This window comes from Labrus bergylta, chromosome 20 (genome assembly GCF_963930695.1).
Source record: "Labrus bergylta chromosome 20, fLabBer1.1, whole genome shotgun sequence".
NCBI lineage: Eukaryota > Metazoa > Chordata > Actinopteri > Labriformes > Labridae > Labrus > Labrus bergylta.
The window spans coordinates 12120144-12135318 of record NC_089214.1 but is presented as its reverse complement, the minus strand read 5'-3'; the positions used below and the strand labels follow the sequence as shown (position 1 = coordinate 12135318).

General features: G+C 43.2%; 1 protein-coding gene across 1 annotated transcript; it reads right to left on the bottom strand.

The window, feature by feature from the left end:
* Positions 1–3781: 3781 nt before the first annotated feature.
* rdh10a (retinol dehydrogenase 10a) lies at positions 3782–15001 on the bottom strand. Its single transcript, XM_020645196.3, has 6 exons — positions 14371–15001; positions 13788–14023; positions 7697–7795; positions 6435–6580; positions 5446–5577; positions 3782–5312 (listed from the first exon to the last, which is right to left on the bottom strand). The coding sequence occupies exons 1-6, from the start codon at positions 14654–14656 to the stop codon at positions 5189–5191; spliced, it is 1023 nt and encodes a 340-aa protein (XP_020500852.3). The 5' UTR covers positions 14657–15001; the 3' UTR covers positions 3782–5188.
* Between the last annotated feature and the right edge of the window lie 174 nt (positions 15002–15175).

Here is a 15175-nt window from a genome sequence, read left to right as displayed (position 1 = left end):
TGAAGATGTTATTATTTAGTGTCTTACCTAAACGCTTGTTGCATATATCTGAGTCTGAGTCTCGAGGAGGGAGGAGCGTCATGCTTCTTCTGACTAAATGAGTGATGTGTGTTAGGAAGACGATCCCGATCACATCAGATTTATAAACATGCCTCTTAGTGGATTTATCACTAATACTTTCTTTTGTTTTAGAATCTTGTACAGGACTTCAAAAAGTGGAGAAAGTCCAGAAAGTATTAATTAGCATTGCTGGTTACTTTTATTGGAACATTGCTCAGGATAACGGCATCATTTGATTTCTTGGGTTTTTTGGGGGGGTTTTTTTCTCTTCAATTGAGTAACAACTTCTGGTGTGGTATCTCCATATCCTGTTCATTTCTACTCAAAGCACACCTCATCCTGCGGTCGCTATTAGCATTTACCAAAGGACAAAAGTGTTTGTTTTTTTCCCAAATAGAGACACTTAATCTTCAACTTTTATCTCTCCCTGCTGCACTGATTGCACCAGTATATATTTGTGCTCCCTCTTTATCACACACCCGCGTTGCATTCTCCCAACACCTTAACTTCCTTTCTACATGTAAGTCCGCCGCCTCTGCATCACCAGACCTTCTCTGCTCCATCCCATTAGCAAGATGAATGAGCGAGCCGGACAGCGGTGGTCTAATTCAACTCCACTGACTAATGGACTCAGCTGGCAGCTACATCTGCTAGCCATTGAGGAGCGCCAAGGCTGTTCACACACATTAGCGGCAGATCTCTATTCCAGAAGCTTGTTCAGGTAGTGGCTGAGCAGCTTGAGGCCGTGTTAGATCCAAGATGAATTGCTCGGCTCTAACCAGCCAATATGGGAAGTGAACCTAAATGCCCAAAATAGAACAAAATCAATGGGGCGGTGGAGCTTGTCCGTGCCATGCAATAGCAAATCATTGATTTTTCTGGCTGAATTATGTGCCATCGACCCCCTTGAAGTCCTCTAAATTAACAGGAGGATAAAGAGTGAGGGGAATCATTTAGCAGTAAATGAATGTGCTAGGATTTTAGCCAAAATCTTGATAGTTTCTTTTGTGGATGAGCATTTTTGTGTGTGCTTAAATCAAGCCCTTTTTTGCACCATGAGGCCGTTATGAGCGACGCAGAGTCCTGGAGTGTCTGCACTTGCCACTGATTGCTTCTGTCCACAAAGGGGATCTAAACTGTCAGTACAGCTCTCCCCTCATATTAGAGATAATCTGCCACTGAGCAACTTTATCCAGCCTCCATTAGTCACAGCAGAGGAGCAATGTGTGCTGCTCAGGCTCTGACATCGCCACGCTTCCCCATAATGCACCGCTGAGGTTGGAGAGGAACTCGCAGTCTGCCGGACGGGTGGATTCTCTGTCGCTGAGCAAGAAATCGATTAGTTCTTGTAGAGAGATGAGTGTCTGCTACCGCACTGACAGATGTGAGGAGGATAACTCAACACCCAGGCTCCATTTTGGATTCAACAGCTTAAAGGCTCTGAATAAGTTTGTGCCCGCCAACATAAAGAAACCTCCTGCTCCTTCTTGATCTGGTATCTGAACTATTATGCTGTTGATGGAGATTTATTACAGATGGACTGTATAATCTGTGTGGACAGAGTTTCACCACAGAGCTCCGTTTTGGTTTAGGACACGTACCAGAATTGACTCCTGGAGAATTGATCGGCTGTTTGAGAAATGTTAAAGATGACAGTAGATTGGAGATGTGTGACATCATGACTGTCTGACCTAGATTTAGAAACACAATGTTCAAGTGTTCAGGCCTTGACTCATGACACTATTTTAAGACTTTTCTGCAGGAGGGAAAAAAAACAGTTTTTCTTTGTATTTCACGTGTATCAGTTAAACTGTGTAATCATATCATGTTCTATTTACTTGAAGGGATCATTTAAAGGGAGCTCATTTCAAAGATCACTGCACTCAAAAAGTACAGTGATGTATTCCTGAAGAACAAACATGAACCGTTTTAATTTTGATGCTTTTAATGTAAAATGATAAACACGCAGATCTTTTGAGTCAGAAAGAAACATTTCTTTGTGCTTCCCTTCTGTGATTTATTTTGAAATCACTAGGGCATTAACTATTTAATCACAATCAATTAAGGTCTTTTTAATCACATGCTATTTTGTCCCTTTAGGCGCACCGTGGATACGCCTCTGCAGTGTGTCCCTGTAGTCACAGTGATGGAAAAGAACGACACTGCTGCGTCTTTGAACATCTCATTTAACTTCAGAAAAAACTCTGAGGAGCTCAGCTGATGAGTCAGAAGTGATATGCACCATGACATCAAACATTTGACTTTTAAACGTTCCCTTTAGATGTTTTCGTTAATTTTTTTGCCATTATTCAATAGGACAGTGGATTGATCGGGGAGAGAGAGTGGGGACTGAGTTTCGGGAAAGGCGCCACAGTTCAGACTTGAACCCAGGCTGCACGCTTCCAGGACTTTTGCCTCCACACATGGGGTGCCACCTAACCTCTAGGCCATCTGCGCCCCATTCATTCAGTTTTTTTAAATTATTGACATTTTCTCTTCCAGTAGTCAAGTTAATGTCGTAACTTTCGTAACCTTACTTTATTTCAAAATAAAAGCAGGTTTGAATTCAAACCGAAAGTACTCTCAGTTTAACACAGTACATAAATTCAAAATAAAAGCCCAGCATTTTTTTTGTTAAATGTGAGTTAATGGTAATTCAAACATGCCATTAAAATGTGATTATACAAAATTTATTATCAAAATGACGAGATTAAAATTGTAATTGTATGTATAAATGTATGCATATGTACAGATTACAGATCTTTTTTTTATTATTATTAAGAAGTAGATATGTAGCCATATACCCAGATTTATTAACAGGGTAAATTATATTTTCATGTGAAAAGTCATTTTAGACAGAAATAATTGTTATTGAAATGATTGTCCATGAAGTGTCTGCAGATATTCTCTGGGTATACCAAGATTTTCACACCCCAGAATAACATCTAGTCTTTTTTTTTCACCCAGCTCAATAACAACCATGAGGAACTTCTACTACATAAGAAAAAGCTCAACTAAAGGTCACTAATATCCCATACCTCCTGACAAAGACTCAGGACATGACCTCAAAACTTGGACAAACAACTCGGCAGCTGAACATGTGAGTATAGATGAAGCGCATGAGATCTTCATGTGATACTAAACTGACACCTAGTAAGACGTCTGGTGCTTTTTTCTTGCTTTGCTATGGGGAAGTAAAAGGTCAGAGATCGTCCACATAACAGCTAACCCAAGTCCTGCTGATTTGGTTCAAATATTCTTACCCAATTTACCGTTTGCACAGCATGACACCCCTGTTAGTCATGCTTTCTTTGAGAAATCACATTCACTATTTGTACTTTCAAATTCACAAGTCACTTGTCCTTCTTAGCCACACCCTTATCTAGAGGCTACCTGAGTCACGATTAAGCACAATGTGAGAGGACAGTGATACCGATACTAGTCAAAAGAGGAGGAAAGGGCTGGGTGGTTTTTAATCATTACAATGAAAAACTGCCCAAGAGGTTCATGAGCAGTGCAGGAAATTCTCCCGCTGGTTGTGTTAATTCCCCGAGTTTGGCATAACAAGTACTTTCCCCTTCTTCACGTGACACATTTAATAGCAGCTTGAGTAACAAAAGCATGTGGGTGTTCACACATACTACATTTCAAGTGTTTTTGTAACCTGCCACTTCAGGTTGACTTTCCAGATGCAAACTTGCAAGCTAATAACGACACAATGTTTAATAATCTAAATTACTTTTATTAATTTAAGTTAGGTAGAGACACTAAACATTGGAACCACATTTGCTCAGAAAATTACAAAAAAAAGAGGCTTATGTCATACTGTCAAAATAAAAAAAAAAATGGCAAAAATTAAGAGGTAGAGAATTTAGGCTCATCACTGTGACTGGACGAATGACGCCTGTTGGAATGTAGTTGAAATTCATAAACTCTTGCCGTCCCGAAAAAAAAAAAAAAAGTATATAAAATATTCATACATCAAATATAATGGAGACAGTCAGTTTGGGATACCGGGGTACTCACAACATTACAACATTTACATTTCACTTTAACTGGACAAGGTGAACAATGGGCAGGACTTAAAGTGTTACTTTGGAATCAATGGAGCACTAGTGTCTTAATGCATTTCCCTCAACCAAACATCAGTGTTGGGACAGCGGTTCACCTACATTGGGTCTTTTTTTTTTTTTTTTTCTTTTCAAACAAATAATATTGATAACAGATAAATTTACAATATAAACACTGCAGATCTGGAAAATCAAAATGCAATTTCTACTCTGTTTCTCCCAAAGCAGTACATTCTCAATGTGTCACACATCCTAGCTAAACCAAGGACGTCAACGCACTCTGTAACTTTCATTCCAGAGTTCAGTCAATAGAGATGTTGAAATAACAGGACTGTTAAACGGATGAGAACTCATTACTCCGGACGCTCCTAGAAAGATTTCATCCGCCTCAATCTGGCCTTCAGAAGTCCCATCGGGAATGTGTAGACTTCATGATAAACATATACGCTACATGTCTGTAAATGAAGTATGTAACAACAGAATATGGTCAACTTTGAATGTTACTTTGTTGTATGGCACAAGCTGAACGTAAAGAGCCTCTGCATGGGGAGACGAAGGGGAAATTTGAAATGCTGAGTTGGACTTCCCTACAAAGAGAATGCGGGCAGTGTAGAGAAGAAAAATCAGAAATTACAGTGCATGTCTACAAAAATAAAATAAAAGTGAATTTTTTTTTTTTTTTACTGTTTGTACAGTAACATACTGTATATTTCCACAATGACACTAGATAAGGCTGGTGACTACATTAGGTAAATAGTTAATTATTGAAGACCTTTATCTGTATGATTTCAAAACTAGTGACACAGAATATACATGTTGGTTTCTTTCAACTTAAAAAAAAAGACAAAGTCAAATAAATCTTTTATGTAGTACACAGCTTTCTTTGTCCCAGAGGAACAATATGGTAAACCATTGCATTTGCTCAATGCAAGTGCACCAGTCTAGATTCAGTCTCCTTCCTTCCGTCTCTTCCTCCCCCACCCCATTTCTTCCTCAGTGGTTGTTTCCTCATGCGCTCAGGTTTTATGTGCCTCTGTTCCGGTTACAAACAGCGCCTCCTAGATCCCGTTCTTCGCCTCGTTGTTGTTCATGGCCTCCTTTCTCTGGGCAAGGAAGGGGTACATGCACTTATCGGCCCCCAGGAACCGGTACATGCAAACGATGGCCTCAAAGGGCAGGATGCTGCGGAGAGACAGGACGGAGAAGTTTAGTGATACAATACATTTCCCCTGTGCACTGAGGGACTGTGTAGAAACTTAAAGTAAGATATGTTTAAAAGAAAGCAGGAAGAGGATGATGTAAGGAGGCAGCGCACCTTTTCATGAAGTTGACCATATAGACGATGCGAGGCGTGCAGATCATGGGCTGGTCAGTGAGGATGGCCCTCATGGCCTGTTTCACACAGAACTCTGGCTTCAGGGGAGGCAGGAAAGGCTCGATCTCCTTCCTTCATGGAAACAGAAATGACAGATGAGTTAATAATAGGGCCATATTTCTTTACTTTAAATCAATTTGACTTCAAATGGAAAAGATTTTGACATTTTCTGGGTAAATAAATGATTGAGAAAGTTCAGAAACTGACGTGGAAAACATTTAATTTCTTTCGAATAAGCTTGTAAGGCCTTGTATTCTTTTAAAATGTGTTTGACGGTTATTTGCCTAAAGCTATAGTGATTGATCACAGTGTTGACAGAGGCCTAAAATTCAGGAAGCTTAGAATCAAATTGACTGAGAATGGATTAAAAAGTGAAATTTGTTGATGAAAAAATTCAAATACAACCAGAAACTTCAGGGACAATGGATTTTTTAATTAATTTTAAAAAACACATTTTAATTAAGCTAAAAATGACAAAAAAAGATGCTGCTTAATGCTTCTTAGTCCACAGTCACAGCGGAGGGACAGTAAAGTAAAGCAAAGAGAGCGTGCCACCTGCTGACTGTAACCATCAAACAAAGTGAGGACTATTACAGCAGCAGGAGGGAAGGAGGGGGCGAGGGGGTGGGGGGGGGGGGGGGTACAGGTGCACCTGTTGGTGAGGTTTCCCCAGGGAAAGTCGCCCCTTTTGTTTAAAGCAGAGCACTGACCAACAGCATGAAATTGACTTTGTAATATCTCTTAAAAAAAAAACAAAGTCAGCTGCTGCTTTGAAGTTCAAAAGGTCTTTGTGAGGCCGTTTTAGATGGTGAAAATTAGAGAACAAACTCATCCCAGGTGCAAGAAAGCTTTCAAGAAAAAAATAAATAAATGAGAACCTCGCACACACTCAATAAATAAAAAAATAAAAAAGAACTGGCCAAGCTTACCTTATCCTGCAGCCTTTGAACATCCCCGTGTCGACCAGGTAAGGGCACACCAGAGTCATGTTGATGCCTTCCTTCTCGGAGGCCTTCAGCTCATGGCTCAGCGACTCGTGGAACCCGATGGCACCGAACTTACTGGCGCAGTAATCCTGTGGGAAATAAAGAGAGAACAGGTTAGCCCTGTAAAAGTCTGCACCCAGGGACGGCAGAGAACATTATCAAACATGCCCCACGGGCTCAGAGGGCTCTCCTTGCTGTTAATGATACAGCCACAAAAAAAAGCCTGAACAAGCCCGTCCGCCGCTCTACGGTTTCATTAGCATTCTTCTCCGGTGCATCAGGAGACTATTCAGCTTGAAGGAAAAAGCTTTTTGATGTGGTTCGCCGGGGAAATAATCTTTCTAATAAAAAAATATAAAAAAAACCCCGCTTGTGCAAACACAGATGCATGTTGATAAACACTGGGAGGATAAAGAGATTTGACTGTGCAAACATAATAGGCGAGGGGCTTTTGGATCCCTGAAATTAATGCCTGTGTCTGAAATCACATTTGAGGCATTTCCAGGAAGCACAATAGCTTAACAAAAAACTGACTAAACGTTTAGTGCCTTTGAAGGGGGCTTAATCATTATGTTTGAGTGCTTGTGCAACGAAAGCAAAAGAGCAGCTATGAAAACAAAGACGAATGTAGTAGTAGCCTCTGCAGACAATCTTATTTCAGAAAACACGGCTATCATTTATCGCCCTGGCGTCATATTCAAGTGAACCCCTCTTCTATGAAAGCTACCAATTGACTGCCTCTGTAGTTATGGCGATAAATGACTCCACTAAGTATTTTTCTGTGTGTTAAAAAATGACAAAAAGAATCTGTACTAGGAGCAAAAAAAATATATATATAAGAAGGAAAACCGTATCCATCGAGCGCCGTGTGAGCTGAATACTGAGTGGGCACAGAGTTATTCACAAAGCAGTGATGAAGATGTCTCTGTCCCTTGGGGAGCTGTCAGCTCATTCTGGCCCCGGGGGCAGAACCCAATAGGGGCCCCAACACCCCCACTGCTGCAGATAGAAGAATCTATAAGAGGCTCCCCAACGCTCATGTGTGTCCCTTAATTTAACGGGTGGAGGGACAACTAGAGAAAGGGGGCCTAACCTCCCCCAGCGCAGTGTGCTTGCTGGCACGCTGGGCATTTTGGAGGAAAAGCACTGGTTTTGGATGGTGGGAACGATGGGGATGTGTAAGTGTTGTTGTGTATGATACTAACCTCCACTCCAGCTGTGCTGAATAAACCCAGGGAGCTGGCAACCGTCACAATGTGACCGTGATTCAGCTCCAGCATCTTGGGGAGAAACGCCTTGGTGGTCTGCGAGGGAGGACAGAAGAGACAGAAGGGCAGAGAAAGAAAAAGAGTAAGGTTAGTTCACTTGTGCAGTTTGTCTGTGCCAAAGCCCTTTGATCCTCTCTGCCTCCCTCTCCCTGTGTTTCTCCTGCTTCTCCATGGTGATGCAGAGAGAGGCGTCTGAATGAGAATTCATAACAGGCGTGATAATAAAGATCAGTCTGAGCACTGAAGGTGCAGCATTTAAAAATAAAAATGTCACTTTTTTTTTTTTTTTTTTCCCCCCCATCTTGGTAGGTGTGAGTTGGATGCTGAGAGAAGAAAAGAGTTTGGGTTTCCCCTTTGTAAGGCTTTCACTGAACCAAACAGGTATTTGGTGTGCTGCTGCTGTACAATCTGTTCTTTTCCCACACAGATCTGATGCCCGCTGTCCAGCCTGGCTCTAAAGACTTGGTGACAACACCAATCATAGGCCTCCGTTCACTCAACAACAATACAATTCAGCCCCCCGTCTACCCACACAGCCCTGCGCCCCGTCCGAGCAGCAGAACAATCGACGGCAAGATGAGCTCCGAGATGAAAGAGTTTCACCGGACTGCCACGTGAAACCCTGAGTGACTTCCACCAGCCGGCCCAATGAGAGACAGAGAGAGAGAGAGAGATGGTGAGAATAGGAAACCCCAGCAGAGACAAGATTCACAAGAAAGGGAAAAAAGGAGGGAGGAGTTGATTAAGCGATGGATCCGTTGCTCATTCTGGGCCCGTCTGCTGACGTTGGACACAGCATGAGCCAATCAGCAGGTGTGACATGTGACGGCAATGATAGGAACTGACCAATCACTCTCCCACTGGGAGGTCTGCAAACAAGCAGCGTGCCTTTTGTTCAGCGCTCCGCTAGATCCATTCAAGTCAGACAGTGCCATGGTGAAGAACAATGCGTGAAGGCTCCAACACCCTTCTTTTTTTTTTTTTTTTTTGAAAAACATCACGGAGGTTGCAGAGGACGAATTAAATCACAAACAACAAATGTTCTCAACAGTGCAGCAACAAGTAGTTAAGCAGTGGATTAATCATTTTAACATGTCAATCAATTTTCAGTCCATTTGTTAATTAAATAGGATCAATTTCTATATGACTTTACATTTAGAGCAGGTCTAGACTCTACTCAATACTCATTTTAAATGAATATTTAGACTGCTTTGTGAGGGTGTCTTTTTTCTCTTACTACTTGACGTGACATTTTTATTCCCATCTTCCGACTCCTCTGTGGTCCTACCAATGGAAAGTGAGTGTTTCATCAGTTGGAACGGTGTGTAAACCTGGCCAGAGAAATGCTGCCTCCTTTCTAAACATTTACTGCAAGATCCAGAGAGTGCATGGTACCAGGTTGTACAGACCATGAAATCACTGGCAAGGGAGGAAGGGGGGGTAAAGGGGGGGGGGGGGGGGGGGGGGGGGGGGGGGCTCATTAAAACTGCATCAAGAGCTTAACTTCATTGGATCTTCTGACTTCCACTGTAGTGTCATCTCCTCTTCACTTCACATCTGTATTTAGACATGTTCTCTCCTCGTTCAGCGAGATAAGTGAAACTGGAAGCGATGAGTCCGATTTAGGCCGAGAAAATGACTTCATTGTTTCGAGCGTTATTCTATAACCTGGTACACTGGAACTGATCGGACTCGGTTCCAAACATCTGCACTTTTTCCAGAACATAAATTTTCAAGTTCCTGAAATATTTAACTCATTGGATGATGAGGCCCAAAGAGGGAACGAGAGAACACAAAGCTCTGGGTAAAAGCTGAGAAAGGCCTCTGCAAGCCAGAATGGTAGCAGATGACGCAGAGAGTTGCGTGCAAATGAAGCATTAACTTCAGATATACCCATACCTGACTTGAGCCAAAGTTTCCCCACTCCCACAGAAACTGTCAGAGAGTGCGGAATGACTTGATCTGGCACAATACTGTACGCCCGGTGCCAAAACTCAGATACAACTGGACAATTTTGCTGAGTGGTGTGAAAGTAACTGGAACTGATGGAGAAAACGCTGGTTCTCTCATCTGGAGGAAGAACTTCAACTTGAAGAAACACCCCATCTCCCTCTCCCAGCCTCGCTCGAGATCCTGCTTCTCATGGCAGCTCTGGCATGTTGGTATGACCCCCGCTGACCTCTCAGACACAAAATGTGTGAAGGCAACCAGGGGCTCGTGTCCTACATCAGAGTGGCCGTAATTGGGTCTCAACGCTTCCTTGTTCCACTAAATTACCCACTGACACAGTCGGGCCTCCTTGGCCTATGTGGGGGTGCTTTGCCCACTGCGCCCCCTAATTGGTGCGTGCCCCCAGGAGCATTTAAGCCACACAAAGCTTCTTGCAGCTGGGGTGTCAGGATGCATTAGTGCAATGGGAATATGAACAAAATATTGGCCTTTGCGTTGGACCAGATGGCCATTTAATTGGGCTGACTTCTCCCCGGACAAGAGAAAAACGCCAGAGCTCGAGAGCTCGTCTGATCCTACAACAGAACATGGAATTTGAGTGGGCTGGGTTTACTGGACATCAAGGGTGATGAATGGAGATTGGTCATGTTGTGGTGGTCCGTAAGCCTCTGCTACAGTTGACTAAACCTCAACCCCCCCCGCCGCTGCGTGAACAACTGGAATCCAATTTACCTGGAAAGGAACAACATCAATAATCCAGGAAGGAAGTATAGTCGATGTACTACACACCTCCACTTTTTAAAAGGACTGTTCTGGAAATAGATAGCCTTAAAGCTCTCAAATCTATGTATGAATGCAGTAACAGTACTGTAACGTCAGGGTCAGGGAGATAGAATTGGTCCAAAATGCTACTCTTTAAAAATGATCCAAATTGATGTGTTAACTTTTTGATGTTCCTCCGCTCCCCATTCTAAGAATTTAAAACCATCACCAAATGAAACAAAAACCAACCATTTTCATTGATAAGTTAGTCCCTTTTCGAGGGAAAAAGTCAGCAATGTTTGATTCAAGCTTCTCAAACATTAGGAGTCAATGCTGCTCCTCATCACATGAAAGTAAACTGAATGTTTTCAACCATTTTTCAACCAACATTCTGTAGAGTAATAGATAATGATAGAAGATGATTGTGTTTGCCCTGAACCACTCTTTGGGATATGAACAGGTACCTGGTCAGAGAGAGACCAAAGATGGCTTGATCCAATCAGGGGTACAGGTGCACCAGGCCTGAGGAGGGGCCCATAAAAACCAGTCAAGTAGGACCCTTCTGCCTGGCTGGCTCCTTTCTCTGGCTACAGCAGGAATGCCGCCTGTGGAACTTGGCTCCTGTCGCCTGGCATCTTGTCAGGCTGATCCACAGACAAGAAAGCAATTGTCACATAAAGTGGGTCAGCAGCAGCAGCAGCTCACCATTACCCTCTCGCCTTCGCCTGTGGATGGGCCGACACTGCCTTCCTTCCGCTTTTCTTTCCTCTGCTCTTTTCCCGCCATGTCTCAGTCATGTAATTGGACCAGCGAGGTTGGATTTCAGCAAGAGGCTGCGGAAATACTGCTTATCGTTTGTGAGCCACCTGTTGGATAACCAGCTCAAGATGCTGCGGATGATTTCCTTTCATGTCATTCCACTAGACAAACACTAATCCTCAGAACGCAAACTCTGGGGACATTTCCTGAAAAGACTACACACTACCCATCCCGGAATGACTCAAAACTGAGACTCAGACCTCACAAATCTGCAGCTGGACTAATCAAAGCATCATCAAACAAATTAAAAGCTCCGATCCCCTGTCTCAGAAAAAAAGAATTTAAAAAAAAGGAGCAAGGGACTGAATCATAGCTGCTTGTGCACGTGTGTGTGTGTGTGTGTGTGTGTGGCAGAGCCAGATGAACAACCTCCGTGACTGCCATGCAGCTGCACCCACTGCCTCCAAATCAGGTTGGGAGGGGTCAGAGGGGCCTGAGGAAGGAGGACCGAAGCAGTGTGGGCTCTGACAGACACACTCACTTAAATAACCATCCAATTTCCTTGTAATGCCTCCATCATTGTCTTTGTAACAACTGTTGGAAACTGTTGTGAGACTCTCTGTGGTGCATTCTCAAATATTGGGATTAGCTTTAAAGCTGGTGTCAAGACTTCATGCGGGATGATTTATATTGTCTAGCTTGGATAGATGCAGTGTTGCTGATTTTTTTTTTTTTTTGGGAGTGACATTAAATCTTTCATGCCTCCCTGCATGGCCAGTCGTTAAGATGTTCTGCCACTTAAACTTAACGATGAACATTTTTTGGAAGAATTCTCATCACTTCTTTTGTTAGAAAAAAGAACATTGGAGTAAGCACACCTATTTTCTTTTTTTTTAAATACTTAAATGGCAAAGGCTGAGGGAGTCTTATTTCGAATTTTGTCAGGATTAAAGAACATCTACCAAAATAAATGAAGGTATTACTTGAGTCATAAACCACAATTGGGCCATTAAATACATGCTGCTGTTCCAAATGGACGAAAACAAAAGTGAGTGTAATGTAGCACCTGCATGCAGTGCCTAACCGTACTGTGTTTGTGTAAGAGAGGAAAGTGGACAGATCCCTGTTAATCTAAGCTCTATTCATCTAGCTTGTGTCTTTTAATGAACCACATCCTCCATTCTGCCTGTCGCCATTCATTAAGTCCCTCTTTCATCTGCCCTCCCACCCCCTCCTAAAGAAAAACCACCCTCTCCACAGAGTACGAGTGAACACAAACACAGACCCCTATTAAAAATCCTAAATCTGCCACCCAACCACTGGATCCTGACTCCGAATCCCGGATGTAAAAGATCGTGGAGATGGCCAGCGGCGAGACACATGAATGGAGAGTCATTAAAAAGGAGGGGGAAAAAAAACACAACCTGTCTCACAGACAACACAAGAGATTTGCATGCTCAATTAGGTAGCTTTACAATCAGTGGCCTCATGGGAATGCAGGTTTATGAGAGCCTGTGGCAAAACTCAAAAAACGAGCATCAGCCGCGTGCGTCACTGGACACATCGCTCAATATATTGAGACAAACAGTCAATTCAAATGGCATCCTCGGCCCTTACATTTACACTGCAATCAGTCTTTAAACCAGTTTGTATACCATCACTGTGATTGTCCCTTAGCGGTGGTTGTAGCCCAGTCATGAAATCAATTATTATTATTGCTTTAGTTCACATGGGATGAGAGGGGCTTCAACAGCAAATAGCTCCAAGTTCATTAAGATCGCTCTTCTCAGTGGAATGAAAAGCTGCTGCAACCACCGTCTCTCCATCCAAACACACACACACAAAGCTTTTATAGCACCTGGCCGGTTCAAAATGCAGCTCATGTTTATCTAGTGCACCATATTCCCTCCATCAATCTCACGTGGCCTTTCAGATAACTATTCACAGAAGAAAAGGAGCCAGAGAAAAAAAAAAAAAAAAGTGATATACAACAAATAACTTCCTGCCAACAAAATATGGCAAGCTGATTTGATACAGATCCAACCCCTGTATATACAGAACCTCCTTCTCACAGCACGATAAGTCAAGATTTGATCAGATATGCGAGGTGGCGTAGGAGAGAAGAAGAAAGGGGCTGACATACCGAAAGGATCATCACAGACTCAGGCTGCCAAAAGAGCAAAGACTAAAAAAAAAAAAAAGCCAAACCTGTGACTTTCCTCTGACAGAATTAAACACAATAGTGTTGGAATCTGAACATTAATGGGAAGTATTTAGGATCAGACTTTTTTCTTTTTTTTTTAAACCCTGCAGACACACATTCTGACACACCTTGGATTTTTGAGTTTGGCATACAGAAGGAGATGATTACGAATAGGCATGCGAGACAGACTGGAAACATTCCTGAGAATCTAGCTTCACTGTAAACACATTGATAACACTGTGCTCATGGAAACTGATGCAGATGTAATCCATCATATACTGCAAGTCCTAACATCCACTTACAACCTAAATTACTCTAGTAATCACTTGATTATGTTATGTTGCATCAACTCACCCAAAAGTGTGCATGGCAGTTGACTACCATGGTACGCTCGATCAGCTCATCGGGGCACTCCAGAAGATGATGGCCGGAGACAACACCGGCGTTGTTGATAAGTATGTCCACATCTCCCACCTCTCGGCGCACCTTCTCGGCTGTGGAATACACACTCTCCCGCTTTCCCACATCGCACACATAAGTGTAGACCTGTGGCTGGAAAGGAGGGACCTCCTCTACACCTCCAACAGGTCCTGTAAGGGAGAAAACAGCGATCATGTAAAAAAGTTTGATCAGCAGGTGGTTTACACATTGTGCCAGCCTGCACAAGTAAAAACTATGCAGGGATTTTCATGCATGATAAAGAGGTCTTAAGGTTGCACACAAGAGCCAACCAAAACATGCTTTTAGAAGTGTAAATCTGAGATTGTGTGCAGGGAAGCACGTGAGACATTGCAGCCATTTCTCAGTAGCTCTGTGAAACATGCAAACCGTCGCTAATATCCTTGAAACGTGCAGAATAACTCTTTGAATGCGGTTTTGCTGACCATGCGTATAACACAGATGACACCCTGACTGCTGCAAAGGAAAGCATTCTTACCGTCTTTGGTAATGGGAGTGTCCAGTTCGTGGTAAATCTGCCGCACCATCTCCGCTGTTTCCTCGTTGCTTTGGCTGTTTATGTCCCATAACACCAGTATCGCGCGTCTCCGGGCGAACTCCTTGGCGAAGAGCCGCCCGAGGCCGCTTCCAGCCCCGGTGATCACGCACACCTGTCCCGCCACGCTCTTCTCCTTCGGCCGCACAACCCACTTGGCCCCGGCGGTGACAAAAGCCCAGAGCACCTTCAAGATGACCACGAAGAACTCCGCGATGATTATCATCATCTTGACCGAGCTTTCAATCTATCAAAAATAAAGTAAAGCGTCTCCGTCTTTTTAACCTGTTTGCAGCGCAAAGGTGGACAGATCAGGTCACACAGATCAACTTGGCTCACAGTGCACACACGAAACGCTAACAAAGCTCATACAAACACACACACACACACACACACAAAAAAAAAAAAAAAACAAGCGAAAAGAGCGCATAAAAAGCTAATTGTAGTAAACAGAGAGTTCAGATGCTGCTCTATCAGAGTCCAGTTGCATTGAGTTATGATGAGCAGCTACTACAGACTATGCCTCCTACTTCTTCTGCTGCTCCAGCACTCTTCTCATCCTCAGTCGCATCTCTCTCCCTATTTATTCAGTCCACCCATGAGCGCTGGACCCAATAGGACGGAGACATGAGCGCCTGTCAGAATAAAGCGCTTAGTCCGTACTCACACACACACGCGCGCGCACACACACACACACACACACGCACGCACGCACGCACACACACACACACACACACACACACATTTG

Bases quoted from the DNA above. Each gene is read 5' to 3' on its own strand.
- rdh10a (XM_020645196.3), bottom strand. From the start codon at position 14,656: ATGATGATAATCATCGCGGAGTTCTTCGTGGTCATCTTGAAGGTGCTC. The intron at 14,024-14,370 runs GTAAGAATGCTT...TCTCCCTTACAG, and splicing joins CACTCCCATTACCAAAGACG to GACCTGTTGGAGGTGTAGAG. The intron at 6,581-7,696 runs GTTAGTATCATA...TATTTCCCACAG, and splicing joins TCAGCACAGCTGGAGTGGAG to GATTACTGCGCCAGTAAGTT.